At 39.2% G+C, this 16820-nt stretch overlaps 1 protein-coding gene across 1 annotated transcript in view; it reads left to right on the top strand.

Moving 5' to 3' along the window:
* The window catches only part of LOC103797700 (ankyrin repeat and fibronectin type-III domain-containing protein 1-like), a gene marked incomplete at its 3' end in the record, with an annotated part of 19144 nt that extends 7082 nt beyond the window's left edge, over positions 1-12062 (top strand). The window contains 3 exon segments of the mRNA XM_009069924.1: positions 5608-5818; positions 10252-10446; positions 11949-12062. Of these exon segments, the coding sequence (XP_009068172.1) occupies positions 5608-5818; positions 10252-10446; positions 11949-12062 (520 nt within the window).
* Between the last annotated feature and the right edge of the window lie 4758 nt (positions 12063-16820).

Below are 16820 nucleotides of genomic sequence, written 5' to 3'. Positions count from 1 at the left end.
CACTGTCTTTTCTTGCCTTTTTTGCTTTTCAATTGCAAGCTGGAGTGTGACTAAGCGAGCGACAGAGGAGGATAAGCTAGAGCTGGGGACAATGCCAGAGTCTGAGAATGACATGTAGACTGACTGAATGCCAGTCCGTTAGCATGTCTTCTGATCAGTGTTTCTCTAAATACACTCTTCAGATTACATATTCCTTCAAATATGATATCTTCTGTCATATTTAACTAATGAGCAGAGAAGTTGCCAATGAGCCTCGCCCAGAGATTGAGGTGCTGCACTGCTGCTGAGGGCCAAGTCCTCTGCTAAGCTCCAGGCCCATCACCTACCATCTCACTTCTCTCCCTTTTCACTCCGGGTCTGTCAGGCAGTGGCAGTGCCTATTCAATCAGTCATCGCAATTAGGAGACTCGATTTCACCTTGTCATGTGGAAGGTGGTTTAATAGGATACAGAATTACCTGTGCTTACTTTGTTTCCCCTAGCCCACCACAATGTCATGGGAGTGCCACAGCTTGTGTCACTGCTGGTCTGACCTACAGTGAACAGAGGTACCAGTGTAGGGCCTGAGCTGGTGTCCACAACAGTCAGTGAATAGTCTCCCACTGAACTCAAGAGGCTTTGGGTCCCTTTCTATCCATTCTGCTTATTGTTTTCTCAGTTTTCCCTAGAAATAAATAACAAGGAAACCATCAGTGGAGGGGTGGAAATATTCCAGGTCAAGTTGCTAGCTGATGCATTTTCCAATCATTCAGTTTCTGTGCCACAGAGCACAGAATGAGTAAAATCATGTCTCCAGACAAGTGAACAACATTCATTAGAATTTGTTTTCTTTCAGCTTTGGCTAGTGAGGAGTTTTCTTTCCACTCTCTCTTGCTGTGCAACACTTTCCATTCAGTAAATTGTTGTCTTGCTGCAGACATAGCAATGTCCCAAAGTAGCTTTATTCTTGAACTCGTGTTTATCAAAATAAGTCTTTGCAGAAACTATTTTACCACTTTTTCCAACTCCAGTAGCACATAGTGGACTTTTTCAGGCAAACCTAGAGCAAATAGCTTGAAAGGGGCACTTCATTTTAATTAAGCTACATAAGATTGCATTTCTAAACACTCCAGCACTGAATCACTTACTGGAACATGGTTATTACTTACTGCAAAGCAATACTGTAGTCCTTTTCAGTATATACATTTGTGCATCAGAGTAACACCTAAATAAATTAATCACATAGCACAGCTGTCCAGCGAATGATTAGAGGCTGCAGGGCTAAGTCAAGGAAAAAGCAATGTAAAAACTGCTCCTAAACTTCACCCAATCACTTGTATATGTGATTCAGTTTCTCTTTGAATTCAATGGTTATGTCCTTTCAGAGCAGAACAAAGTTTTCTAATAAATGTAAATGAAGGCAGAAATCGGAAGGTTCCTGTTGGTATTTGTGACTATAGCAGCTGGGCTGAAATTGAGCACACAGGTCTAACAATACAGCACCTTACCCTGTCTGATTTCTTACCCTTGGGCTTCAGATGTCTGAAAGACACTGCAATCCTAGAGAGCCTTTTACATGGAATATGATCAGCTTTTTGCAGAAAACTTTATAATCTTCTAATATATTTCTGTTTCCTGTGTGAAAGCAAATAGTTGGGGAAAAGTTGCTCAGGTGTGTAGAATGTTTCTCTGGACTTGGAGAGCTGGGGTGGACACAGACTTCCAAATGGGGCAGCTCACTGGCATGGCTGAAGATGTGGCAGATATTTTGCTGCCTCTCCAGGATGTTTTTTGACTGAGCGGGATCTAGCATGGTTAGATGTGCAGTGCTGTGTGGATGAGGGATGCATACATGCCCAGTTCAAAAGGCCATATCACAGTTCCCATGTTTTTGTACTCTTGGACATTACAGGACTTACCAGTGTACTTTAGCTTGTGTCTGAATTGTTCATTTGGAAAAGCTGAGATTTGCAATTTGGTCTCATAATTGTTTAGATTGGATAAAGTAGCTTATAATATTCATGCTCTGTTTCTCATTTAAATCAGTGCAGCTTTTTCAATCACATTTCTAATGAAATGAAGAAAAGAAATTGGCTTTTATTTTTTTCCCTTTTGGTGAAACATTTTTGCCAACAGGTTAGCTGGCAAGAGCATTTACAACAAATTAACTTTAACATGTGCTTAGATTCTGTTCAGCAACTTACTTAGGGCTAAAATTTCACAAATACTTCAGGTATTTCCTATGGCAAGCAAAAATCCAAAGACACATTTTCAAAGGCATCTAATCTGTTGGTAAAGTATGAGGATATATTTGAAAAGAACCAAATGCTTTAGTAAGCCATAAGTTGGGCTCATTTCAGCTGTAATACATGTTACCCATCTCCCTCTCTTTATTACATAATAGAATTTTTGCCTTATATAACACAAGAAACTCCTGAAATGTAGTACAAGATTTCTTGAGTATCACACAAACCTGGAATTAAAGCCAAATAATGGTATTGCTACTTAGGGTAGCACCCTACAAATGCCAACTCACTTAACTTTTGTGCACATTCTTGAAGTCAATTAAAAGAGAATCACTCTTCTGGTTTTATAAAAAGGGAAAGCCATGTATGTACCCAGTGCCACAGAAGTAAAAATGTGAGTACCACAGCCTGTCACTCAGCTTTACCTTTTTGTTCTGCTCTCAGACTGTTTCCAATAATGAACTTAACAGAAAGAAATGCAGGATAATGTAGTCATTCAGTTTCCTTCAACCAATTCCCTTTGTAGTCAGATCTTGATTAATTTGCAGTTAAATAAGTAGATTTTCCTAGCTGTGAGAAGTTGATTTTTCTTGTTTTCTGATTGGATCAAAATGTAGATAATTCCGAAGCAGAATTATCCTGGATTTTCATTAACAACAGTATAGAGGAAAAATAGAATAGAGTGTCAGTAGAAAAAAAATCTTTTGAAATGGCTGTAAACTGTGATGAAATTAATGCCTTTCAGAATGCTGATACTTTTTCCTTTTGAGAATTGGTGAATGTATTTCTGGTAGAAGTTGTCCCTGCCCACAGCCAGAGGTTGGCATGAGATGATCTTTAAGGTCCCTTCCAGCCCAAACCATTGTGATTCATGATTTTATACATCTAATAATTTATATGAATAAAACCAGTCTATCAGTTTACAGTTCTGCATTCATGATAATAAAGTCAAAAAGAGTGAAAAGCATATTATTTTTTTCCTCTTTAGGTGAAACAACAATGATCTATGTACATTAACTGTAAGTCCATAGTACAGTGATACACAGCTATTAAATGACTATCACTGACTTCAGTGGGAGCTGAGGCATACAGAATGTATCAGAAACATACCAGTAATTAAAATATTTGGTAATTATAATTAATATTTCTTAAAATTATTTTAATTTCTAGCCAGAATTCTTCACCCTTTCAGAGTAGGGGCAAAACACCAAAATAAGAGTAAGATCTCTAATATAAGGAGGCTGAGGAGTTACATAAGCCAGACAGCAGATGTGTGGAGCTACTGGATTGAAAAGAAATATTGCTGCATTGCAGTAAAAATTTCTCTCATTTTTTAACTTTTGCCTTATAATAAGAGAAATACATGCTGTCTTCTTTTCCAAAACTTTCTGGACATGTGGTCTCACTAATCACAGCGTAAGGCCTTAAAAACAATTTTTGCCTTGAACAGAGGGGTGGATAAAGAATGATAAATGAAGCTGCTTAGCATTCAGCTGTCCCTTTTTCTGAGATTTTTCTTATATACTTAGCACTGAAGTGTGATCTAAGTGTTTGATAATAAAATGAAATCTGATTTTTACAATCTAGACAAGAATCTAAACCCAAGAATTTGATGGAGCTCCAGAATTAGCACTTAAGTGCTTTATTCTGCATGGAAATCTACAGAAAAAATATTTCTCCAGCATGAGCTGTCTTGGACTTCAGCATCTAAAATGTAGATTCCCAAGTCAGCACTACTGTCCCAGATTGGCTTTATTGCTGCATTGTTCATCTCATCCTTAGACAGCCATCTAACATAAGTGTCTCATTTCTCTATACTGACAGTTTTGGGTAAAGGTCATCTAATGTACATCTGTCTTCCTGTCCTGCTGGTCCCTACTGTTCAGCATGGGTTAGGTCCATAGTAAAACTCTAACATAACATCACCTTTTCAGCTTCTTAGTGTGGTACCAATACTTCACATGCTCAACAGTAAACCAGATCTCTGTCAGGCATGAGAATTTCTGGAGAGACTTTTAACTTCAAGCACAACGGAAAAAAAGCCTGTAGAACTGATCAAATTCCAAGGTGTAGCTGTGGACTTTAGTTTCCAGAACTGCTTGCAAGCCATTAGTGTTTTAGGAGGACACAAAAGGTGTTCCAGCAGAGCAGTGCTCTTTCAGAAATTGTTGTTTTACTGAGAACAAAACTCAGACAAGGAAATGCCAAATAAAACTACAGCAATTTCAAAAAAAGGAAACAAAGTGTTGGTGTGGCTGAAATGTTAATTTCTAATCACAGTATAAGATGCTTTCAATTCAGTAATTTTTTCATATAATGAAGAATCCATTCTGTGATAAGGGTTTTGTCTGTGTTCCCTCCATGTGGTTTCAGGACACTGGGGGCTAGTTTACATCATGTATCTGGCTTGCTTGCTTTGATCTCTGCAATACTTTAGTTACACCCCTTGGCATAGACCTCAGTTCCTTTACGTGACCACATGCTGAGCTCTCCTTGCCTTGCTGGGCCTCTTGCTTCTACTAATTCATCCTAAAGAGGGAAAAACCCTATTAGGTAATTATGGCAATGGGACACTGGGAGAGAATTTGAAGAATCTTGGCAAATAACAAGTCATTACTGTAGGCTCCAGAAGGATGTTCTCATAACAGAAACCTGCAGGCCCTGCTACTCTCCTGCACCTGCTTCTTCCCAGCTCAATTAAGAAACAATGGGTGCTTTGTATTATATCATTCTTTTATCTCCTTGACACTGGTAAGGAACAGGTTCAGTGATTCTCCCTGATTTGGAGTCAGCACCATGAATGTTCTCGGGCTTGGCTGCTCATGCTCTCTGCTGCTCAGACATACACACTGGACAGTCAATTTTTTTCAGTCTCATTTCTACTTTTTTTTTTAAAGACACTATGTATTTCAAAGCTTCTTCTAGTTGCAACTTAAATGCAATAATACAAGCTCCTGGAAATGACTGAAGTGTTGGAATGAACAGCACCTATTCCTGGTTCACACTGGAACCAGGCAGGTATTTTTCCAGATTGGCTTGAGTTTGAAAAACACAGTAGTACGAGATTGCCAACGTCGATCATCCAGTCTCACACTGAAAACATAGAATGTTGCTCACATAGTTTGATTACAGATGTCTAAATAAGCATTTTTCACATGGATTTGAATCTCACTTGAGTCTTCCCACAGACCTGAAGCAAGCTCAAGCACACAAGTCTGGTCACAGAGACTAAGCTCAGTTCTGCTGCTAACAATTGCCATGCCTCTAGTTGGGGCTGAAGGATCAATATTTTATCACAGTCTCATAGAACACAAATTTTCTCAATTTTTAAAGCACTAACATTTGAAGAGTTATACTGAATTTATGTTTTTATTGATACACAGAATTTCCAGTGCAATGAAGCTATGTTTGAGGCCGTAGAACAGCAAGATCTGGATGCTGTTCAGATTCTTCTTTATCAATACACACTGGAGGAACTAGACCTGAACACCCCAAACAGTGAAGGATTAACTCCTTTGGATATTGCCATTTTGACAAACAACGTCCCTATTGCTAGGACCCTTCTACATGTTGGGGCAAAGGAAAGCCCACACTGTAAGTAAAGAACATGAATTGACCTTGATAATTGCCTGTAGGAGATCATGTTTGCTGTTGTTTGGGGAAATTAATTACAGATTAATTAAGGATGATTATACCAGCAGAGTACCACAGTTCTGGAGGATGTTTGAAGCAATGTGTGCTTGTTGAATGTGTGCTCAGGAGAAGTTTTTTATGCTCTATCTCAGGTAAATCAACTGATGGATCAGGTTGAGCTTCTAATGTGATTAACACTGGAGCAGCTGAGTTAGTGCCAAGAGTGAGAACAAAATCTTTAAGAATATGGAAACAGGAGCTGAGAGATTCAAAGATCATGGTCTAAAATATAGAATTTGTCATCAAAAATGAAAGGATGATGTGTTGTCTAGACTCTGCTTTATTTTGATTTAGCCTTTTGATTTTGGCTCTGCTGCCTTCAGGAGACCAGTTGTGTTAAAATCCATCATTTCCATTACCCACAGACTCCTCACTCCTGGTCTTCAAATGGTGTAAAATACCATTCAAATGAGAATTTCAAAGTTCTACAGAACCAGAGAAAATCTAAACACACAAACCAGACCTTTTCACTTTACTGGTATACCGATATTGCTTATAACTACATATTGTAGTTATAAAACTTCTTTGTATTCCTTCATGGACCCTTTTATGCACAATTTGTGGGTTGGAGGGTGACTTACCACCCCAATTAATCAACCATATACCATGACACAAACTCTGACGCCTTACTTGGGTCTAAAAATACATTGATGTATGTGAATTTGTTTTAAACTGTCAATGCCTATATTTAGGACATTCCCAGCAAGGCTATAATGAGACTGTGTTTGAGGGCTTCGACCACTGCAGACTCTGCCATTAATTTGAAGTTAGTTAAATTAACAACATTTAGTGCTGGCATGTCAATCTCAGTGCTCCAGGAAATTGCACCTTGAGGCTACTAACATTGCCAGTTTTTTTTCACTGGAGAGTGTGTGTGCATGTGCATGTTGAGTTTTTTTGCCAGACCCTCAGTGTTGGTACACCTTTATTGCTTTTCTATATCCACAGCACTTATATTATCATTTATTCTGGCCTCCTTTAACCTTCCCTGGAGATTTTTGCATAGTGTAGCTGCTCAGTGAAAAGAGTTTTTTAGTTTTATATTTATTTGTTTATTTTTCTGTCATGGTTCATGACTGAGGCTTTAAAAACAAGTGTGACAGCATTTAGAGTACATGATTGACTGCTGAAGCAACATTCATTAACCATGACAAATCTAGAGGAAAACACAGTCTTGAGTGTTCTAAACAGCAGTAAAAAAGACTAAACTAATTTTTCATTGACCTCATCTGTAAATAAATGCAGTCTGATGGCGAGCAGGGGCAATCATAAATTAGTATTCATTTCCTGTAATTAATGCAAACATGCCTATGAACACAGAGAATATGAATATATAACCACCTCATTTCCATTTCAAAATATACCCACCAAATTTCCACTTCACTTATCTTGATTTTTAGGTTTTCTGATTGAAATAATGGATGAAGCATTCTCAATAAAAAGCAAATGATTGGTTTGGGTTTCTTACCTGAAGGGTTTCCAGTTGCTACTAGAGAGCAAAATGCAAGAAGTTATTTTCAGCCCTCAAAACAAAGGTTCACAGCATCTTTGTGTGTGGCTTCATTATCGTGGAACTGATAGCAGTCACTTTCTATTTGCTCCAGTCTTTCTGCTCTGCTTTCTGTACTTAACCAACCTTGTTTCAAATGAAATGCATTCTGTTTGTAACATCTCAGCACTGCAAGGACATGATCCAGCACTCAGCAGGTGCATTTTCATTTCTCTGTGGTGGGCAGTGGAGCAAGACTTCCCTAGGCTGAGTGGGAGGGTAAAATCCTGACTCACCCAATTTTGGGACTGGACACAAGCATCTCTTGATCTGATTAGAAGGTTATAGGACAGATGCACAGAGCTAGGAGAATGCAAGATAGAGGAATTCCCCATTCCAAGTGCACACAAAAAGTTTCCCACACAGAAAACTCTTGCTCTGCCACTATATTAGCTGTAGTGATCCAGCTGAAATCTCATTATAGCCCCTAACTTAACGCTGTAGCAAAGAGGATCTGGAGGGCAGATAGCTTCCATCTGTATCACCTGGATTTCTGCCTGGAACAGGAACAGCAGCAGATAAAGCAATAAAAAGTAAAACTATGATCTTCATCTCCACATGGAGCTCAGATTGTATAAATCTTAACAGGAACCCAACATCTTTTAAACAGAAAGTAACTAAGATCAGAGAGTACAGCTTTTGAAATAGTAATTTAGTTGGGAAGGAGGCAAAGTCCACTGTGTTATCTTTTCAGTTACTCTTATTCATCATATACTCATGGTTTGGCTTGGCTCATTCATGAGAACCCAAATAAAAATAAGATTGAAGTTCCCAGTGGCTGATTGGACACGTTTTCAAGACCTGACAAATGTGGATCGGAGTTCTGGTTAAACAGATAGAGCCAGATCCTTAGTGAGAGCTTGAACCAATGCCAGTTCTCAACCACCTGAAGTTCTGGCACATAAAATCTCCTTCCTCAGTCCTGTTGTGCCCTCAGATGTGTTCCATGCTCCTTGCAGGCGTGGATCCAGGAAACCCTCTCCCCTTTGGCAGTTCTGAGGATACCAGCAGATTCCAGTGAGCCTGGCCATATGTCCCTGATGTCCATGTGAAGAATGATCAAACTTCAAGAAGGATGGCTCCAAGCCAGCTTCTGAAAGCAAAGTCTTAAGAGACAAATATTCTTCAAAAACAACCCTTTGGATGTCAGAGGTGTTGAGTAATTCTTTGCTCTCCTCCTGTGACTGTGAAGCTCCCCGGGCACTTTTCCCATCAGTACCTAGGGATATTCTTAGACTCTGCTAAACTTCAACTGTCATATTGTTATGAAAGACCAAGGCAAAAGTTAAAATGAGAGGTTCAGACTGGATAAAACACCTCTTTCACTGTGAGGACAGTGAAGCAGTGGAACAGTTGTTGTAAAGCCTCCAACCATCCTGGGAAATTTTCAAGACCAGGCTGGGTAATGCCTTCAGTAACTTGGTCTGACCTCTTGGCTGAGCCTGTTTTTAACAGGAATTGGACTACAGAAGGTTCTTTCCATTCTGATTTGTCCTATATGATCCCAGTTTAGAAAGAACACATTCATATCCACAGGCATCCTTGCTGCTGTGGTGTTTTGATGTCAAAAACCTGTCAGAGTCTTGGTGCTTTCTGTGGTCCAGTTTGATGAATTCATAAATGTCTGCTGCAAATGAATGCTAAGTGCAGCCCATGCAAGATTCCTACTTTTCATGTAAAAACCTTCAGGAAACAAAGAGCCTGATGTCCCCACGTAGCAACTCCTCACCATTGCTACAAGAAGCTGCTTGTGCTAGGGCACTGTCTTTGGTAAACTGAGGACTTTTAAATTGAGACTATCTCAGGGCTCTTCTGCAAAACCACCAGACACCAAGGTTATTTCCTGTGCTTTCAGAACTCCTTCTCTTGTACACTATCTCTTGCCTGTTGAACATCAGATCAATAGCTGCATTTCTTTTCAGGTTAAACATCTTTACAAGTCCTATTTTCTAAACTGCAAATAGTCTAAACAATTTTAGGCTAAGATCAGCTCTGAAAATAGGGCTTGATTCACCACGTTTCACTGTATAATCAAGGGGCTGGTTTAGAGTTGTCTTGTGGACTTGAACTAAAATCAAACCTAGTTTAGTTTGCAACCTATGTGATCTTCATTTTCATCTTTCTGCAGCCCACTGGGCCTCTCACAGGCAATAGGAACTGATAAAAGTAAAATTAAAATTATCCTGAGCACCGGAGGAAAAAAATCTCCATGTGTCAAACTGCTCTCTGCACGTAAGAGGACTAATTAGGTATTGAACAGGCAAAACTGGCACAAAGAAAACATAAAGAGAGATCCATTCTCTACCAGCCATGGCCCTTAGGCACGAAACTCTCATTCTTACTTTTGCCAATTAGATCTCTCTTTCTTTGTAGAGGTTTATATATTGTATGTGTTTATGTTTACAACCAGTACAATCTTCTTAATTTTATGAAAGCTTATGACATCATGGCAAAGTAGGGGTTGGAGAGAGAGGTTATTTTAGTTTGGTTTTCATATTCCACCAACTTCAAATGTATCTGCAATTTCAGTCTAATTAAGACATTTTTAAGCATACGAGAAATATCAGCAGAAAAATTGTGCTACATTTATTCATGTTGTTAATCCCATTTAAGTGGCAAGATCCTTAACTGGTATAACTTGGCATGCTCTAATCCACTTGATGACAAGATAACTACTGCAAGGCAGAGTATTCAAGGACTCGATCTTACATGCGTTTTGCACGAGGCCAGAATTTCCTCGCCTAAGTCCACCAAGCACTTACTTATTTCTCCCTTTTCTTGGTAGTTGTAAACATGGAAAGCAGGTCAGTGCATCTGAGCACATTGGTCCAGGAGGCACAGCAGAGAGTCTCTGAACTGTCTGCACAGGTGGTGAACGAAGGTCTTGGTGCAGATTTCACGGAGAAAGAGAAGCTGCTGAGGGCCTGGGAGTGGAGGTCCAAGCTGTACAGGCGCATGAAGGCAGGCTACGAGCACGCCCGTAAGTAGGGGGATGGAGAGGAATTCCACACAAACTTTAGAACTGGGAAAACTCTGCCCTGGTTGAGCCAAGATGCTCTCCCTGACTGACCCTCACGGCACTGCTGTGCAGCACAGGACTGTCGGGGTGGGAAAACTGAGGCATGAGATGAAATGGCCTTGCCAAGACTGAGAAGGAAATTGATGTTAGAACAATAAAGGACCCAATATCTGAGAGCAACAAGCACATGGCTCCTAAGGAGTGGGTTGCATAAAATTGGTAAGATGAGACCTCCAAACACTTGGTTCAGGATGTAATGATTCTGCACTGCTTATTTCTCTTCACATTTACTCCTGGATTGTATCTAATATGTTTAAAACAGGAAGACTATAAAAGAACATATGAAGAGGTAGGAGGAGGGATGGGGACATTGGCATTTTCTCTGTTGTAGTTTATTTTTTTGAAAGTTATTCTTGTTTGGAGTGGAGTTCTTCGAAAGATTTGATCAAACAATGAAACTTCGTTTTGCATATAAACATTGTGACAATTTGATCTTAAGTTTGGTAACCATTAGTCTTAATCTTGGTATCTATTTCATCAGCACAGTCACAAACTGAGTCACTTGAAACAGTTGTACAAGTGAGTCTGTACTCATAGTAAATAGGAATTTGGGCCCATAGGAAGGAGTAAACAGGACTGAATTGTTTCACATGTAGATCTTTTAGCTGTATCCTGTTTGCTGAAATACAGTCATTGCCATCAACATTTTTACAACCATCTCTACATAAAGGTACATACAAATAATTTGCCCAAATTTATTGTATTCTAAGGTTACTTCTTTCAGGCAGATATAGTGCTCCTTCTGTTAGATACAAAATACAGGAAATACAGCAGTAGTGAAAGTGAATATACTGATTTTTAAATCAATCCCAGCAGTAAGTTGTGACATTTTGTGTTTGATTTCTGAATTGAGTCTGATTCATATTCTGTGATTCAAACTTTTTTTTTTGCCTGTTTTTAAAATAAAAATGTTAGGCCTCAATTGACAACTGCATTTTGGAACTCTTGCACTGAAATTTTTGTGGAATTTGCAATTTTTTGAACCACAACAATGTAAAAATGTTTTCTCTTATTTTATAAATTTTAGTTTGTTAGTGAAACCATAAAGGTTTAATTAGCTCTTTGTGGTTTTGTCCATTCTCTCTCCTCCTATCCACCTCAAAAGATTTATAGGGGCTTTTCATCGACATAATTAGCATGAATCTGTTTTATTGGGTTACATATATGCAGGAAGATATTTTTAACTGAAAGGAGCCAAAACCCATGATAGAAACAAATGGTGTCTGCAGGATATTGTTAGCAGGGTCACTAATTAAAATGCTCAAAAGGCAGAGAACACAAACACCTACAACCCAAAGCTCACAATTGCAGGGTGATTTTCAGTGAGTTCTTTGAAGACTCAGAAACATTGTTTGAATAGGATTTGTTGTGCTGAGGAGCTGATGTTTTCTCTTCTCTCCCAGGAGCCCCCGAGGCGCCAACCAATGTCTGTCTCATGGTAACGAGCAGTACATCACTCACTGTCACCTTCCAGGAACCTCTGAGTGTCAACGCAGCTGTGGTGACCAAGTATAAAGGTACTGGATTTAGACATCTTTCATGTTCCTTAACAATGTGCAAAAATTTGAGGGCTAAGTGACAAAGATATTTGTCTACAAGAAGTTACATTGCAATGCGAGTTATGTTTAAATCTAATTATTTTCCCAGTAAATAGTTGTGGAAGTGGAATTTTCTTAAAAGATTCCCCAAGATGAAATTGTTTATTAAAATAAGAAAAATAAATTAACCAAAAGCTTTCTCCATGAGTGCTTTGAAGAAGTTTGCTTGACTCCCTGTGGTTGGGACATCGACTCAATGACTGGGTTGAGATGAGCAGTTACAAAACACAAACTAACTTTTGGTGCCTGTGGGCTCCTGAAACCATGTGTATCCTTGTGAAAGCCAAACCCACACCACCATTCCTTAAAGAAATGCCTCTGGAAACTGAAGCTTTTGGCAGAGTCATCATACAGCCCAACTAATTAGCTATTCCAAGGGATGCCACATCATTCTTGGAAGAGCTACATGTTCGGGGTGGCACCAGTGAGTTGCAAAGCAGAATGAATAAGAAAATGCTTCCATCTGAATAGCCCTGTTGAATAGAAATGGTTTTAGAGGAGAATTTCTGTTCCACAGGAAATTCCAACATTAAAGGGACAAAAAAAGTTTTATTGCCGGTTAGAACAAAAATGAGAAATTAAAAATTTTCCTGTTAAAAGGAACTTCCAGGGTTTCTAAAATGTTCAGAACAGTAAGTTCTTCGGGGTTAAGCACAGCAATCCATAGCCTCCATCTCTCAGTGGGACCCTTAGTCCTCCCACGGGTCAAAGGACTGAGAATGTGGGGCCTTCTTTGCCCTGCCCAGCGCAGTCAAGGAGTGAGGAGCCTGCAAGTCCTCTTCATTATTTCTCCTGGTTTCCCTCTTAGAGCTTCCTGTTGCATTTGTTTCTTAGCCTTAATCATTGAAAACTCATTTTAGAGGTACCTGAACCCTGTATTTCCATACCCACAGCAAGAATCATACTGGCTGTGGTGGGACAGTGTGTTTCATGTTTCCAGGAGTTGGTGTCACAGGAATTGTTCCAGCAGGAAAGATTCAGAAAGACCCAAGCTCCCCTGGCATCAAGCACAAGCACCCAAAGGACTACATGAGCTTATTTTGGAAGAGGCAGATTCTCTCTTGCTTTTCTCCTCCTCCTTCTGGTCAGAGACTCCACTCATCACTGTTTATGCCCAGCAAAAATGGTGTTTTACATTCTCTGAAACAGACATCACAGAAGCCATCAAAGTGGTTCTGTTCCTGATAGCCTCAGTAGAAGGTAAATGACTGCATTACACCTAGTCAGCTGTGCAGTGCTGCAGGAAGTGTGACTTTCAAAAACATCAAAGCCCATTAGAAGCCTAAATCTAATTTTCAGCAATGGGTTAGGTTGCCAGGAAACTAAATTTCATTTAAGGGCTTCCTACGGCCTGATTTACTTATGAGAACAATACTTGGGCTCCTAAAACACCAAAGTTCTAGAAAATATCAGCCTGGGCTTTGCACCATATTTATTTTAAACAACCTTGAAATATTGTCCACCCTCTAATTCTAATGATTGGCAATATTTTCCCAGGAAAGCAAATTCCCAAATAGAGTTAATTTTTAAAAATAATTTTCTCAAGTTTGCAGTATTTTACTCTTGGGTATTCGTTTGGGTTGAGCCTGGTTTGTACCATGTAGTGCTGTCCTCTTTTTAGTAAGCACAACATTCAGAGACATTTACTCCAACCTGACCTAACTTTCCAACCAAACTACATAGCATTGCCCTGTATTTTGAATTACTATCACTGGTGACCATTTTCTGCTTTATCAAGTCGACAGTTAGTCTTGCCAGAATGTTCTTTTTAAATTCTTTATCCCAGGAGACTTACATATTTATGGTTAGATAAAAAGAGAGATCATTAATAGCTCCTTTTGGTGACTTTGGAGAATTCATTGAGCACTGCTTGTAGAATTGTTTATTACATTATGGAGTGAGATTCTTTGTGCTAGTTTGAGGGGTCATAAAATGAACCTTTCAAATAATCACTTGCAAGAATGATTAGAACCAGCTAGCAATTACTAGCCCTGAAAGGAGAGCTTGATAACATTGTGTGAGGATCTTTTTTAGTCATATGTATAAACCTCCTGCCCAGAAAAGCATCGAAGCATTTTGTTAATTCAGGGACAAAAGGAAAAAAAAAAAGGCTCTTAAGGTGTTTTTTTCCCCTCAATACCATTTCTTTTTTCTAAGCAAATTAAAATTCAGGAGCATTTGCAGCAGTGTTTAGGGAATACCTGCTCATTAACAGAAGCTAATCATGTTCTTTTCTCTGGACCCGAACTACAGGGGATAAAAAACGATATAAATTCTGTTCAGTTTAGTTTAGTTTCCTAAAAATAGTGAGAAATTGCCAATTCCATTTTTTTTCTGTCATCTTTTTTTTTTTTTTAATGTATTCTTTCCAAAGCTGTATTTGCTCAAATGCCTTTTAGAAACTGGGCTTGGAACATGATCTAACTGTCTGCTGTTTTCCTGTGTATGATCTTTTCCCTTGTTAGCTGTATAGCTTACAAATAATAATACAGGAGAATAATACTTTGCACTCACTCTCTAACCACTAAAACCATCTCACTTCATTAGGAGATTTCATTTTAACCACACACGGTGAGTGGGTATTGGCTCTGGTGTCCCAGCTGGATGGCAGCTCAGTGGCTGCATTCTGCTCAGCCACTGCTTTAAGGAGCAGAATAGTCTTGACTTCCTCTCCTGGATTGTTGTTTAATGTTGCAGGCACCATCCTAATGGCTCCCCTCAGTTTCCCTCCAGAGAAGGCTGCAGTGTGGTGGTGGCTGATGTGAAATGATTCCTAAGTATATTGTAACTTAGTAAAGTGTTTTGAGGCTGGAAGCAGACAGGCATGACATAAATCAGTAATAACAGTAATAATCTGCTCCATGCTGGAGAGGGACTCAAAGCCAGAGACACCTTACTCCAGCCAGCTTTAGAAAGAATGTGAAGCATCACTGTAATATTGAGAAGAAAAACCCCTGCCCTTGGCTAATCATGCCCTAAAGCCAAACTTCACATCCCATCATGGCAGTACTTATGACCTGCTTGAGTTTTACAAAACACAATCAGAACTTTCCACACTAACATACAAACTAACTTGCCCCAGTTTGAAGCCAGGGTGAGCCTTCTGTTTACACCATCATATTGTTGCTGCAGGATGTATTGTAATCCCAGAGCTACAGCACCGTAACCATCTCGATGGAAAAAATCCCAGCAGCAACACAATGCAGACAGTCCTGGAACAGGCTCAGCAGAGCCCAGGGGTTAGTGCTCACAGGGCCTCTGGGAACTGTTGTCTGTCCCCCATCAGCCTTTCCAGGGTTCACAGGTTCCACACAACACATACACACGGAGAAAGCAGGTTTTTTTAAAGAACAAAATTATAAGTAATGTTAAGTAATTTCGTTGCACTTATTTTCTGTGATTTAAGCCTCATTATTACTTTGTTTTTACAGTGAATAAGCACAAATAAATCTCCTCTTATTGCATAGCTTTATTCCTTCCATTTCCCATCAGAAGTAGCCATAATGATGCTGTGATCCCAAAGTACAGGATAAGGAAGAGAAATGGACATAGTGCTGATCATTACCTGCTGGAAAGGATCACTATGCAATGAAAAAATCTCTGTTTATGTTTAATTTACAATTGTTAAATAAACATCTTTATTCCTTTTTGGAGAAAAAAAAAAAAGAAATAGCTTGTATAACCCAAGTTGAGCTAATTTATTTATAAGTCTGGAACTATTTATGTTTGAAGAAAGAGGAAGGCAGACATGTTTGGTGTAGCAAACAGAGCTAATCTTCTCTCTCTGTTTGGATGTAGCTGTGGACTTGAATGCCAAGTTCTTTTCCAGATAGTGATGCTAAACTGTCTAGGCCACTTTAGGCCTTGTTACCTTTTTGTTTAGTTTGGTATTTTAGCAGAATATTTCATGTTTGTCAAGATTGTCCAGCTACCTTCTACGATTTCTTTTGGATGGAGACTAGTTTTTTTCCTTTCAGTCAGTGTAGCTCTTTGAAAAAAAAACCCACGTTGGCTTCAGGAAAGAAGGAGCTATGTCTTGATTAAATTTTGAGAAGAAGTCATTCCCTGTCTCCATTAATCCAAGGCAATTTGTGGTTCATTTCAGAATTTATTTGCATGAGAATAATTTAAATTGTCTTTCAAACCCTGGTTCAGTTCTGGCTAGACATTGAGTAGCCACAGGATGTTGCTGTCCCATGGGGGCATGAAATGGGTAGATTATAGTCCAGAATAGGCAATTTGCTGCTATATTGGAGCTGCCTTTGCACTCAGGGCCAGCGCCTGGGCTCATGGGATGGAGCCTGCTAGGCTGGGCCTGTTTGATACCTGCTCTGTAGCTCAAAACAAACATGCTTTTGAGAGTCTCAGTTGACCTCTCACCATGTCAATAGAAACTCTTCCTTGTAAATTTCAGTGTGAAAAAGCCTCAAAGGTTTTACAAAAAGTACCTACAAAATTTGTGTGATTCTGCATGTTTTATTCTTGGGGATAGTCCTTTCACAACCAGAAACACGTACCATGGGTTTCCACTTGTCCCTGTGAGAACATACAAGCAGCATACCCCACATGTTTTGTAATGTACAGTGGGTTTGACTCCACACAGATTTGGCTTGTCTGATAAATAGAGTTTACACAAAGACCTAAATCACTATATCGTCACAAATATATATATTTATA

Source organism: Acanthisitta chloris, unplaced genomic scaffold (genome assembly GCF_000695815.1).
Source record: "Acanthisitta chloris isolate BGI_N310 unplaced genomic scaffold, ASM69581v1 scaffold46252, whole genome shotgun sequence".
Lineage (NCBI taxonomy): Eukaryota > Metazoa > Chordata > Aves > Passeriformes > Acanthisittidae > Acanthisitta > Acanthisitta chloris.
The sequence above is the reverse complement of the archived record's forward strand: the minus strand, read 5'-3'. Positions and strand labels throughout refer to the sequence as shown.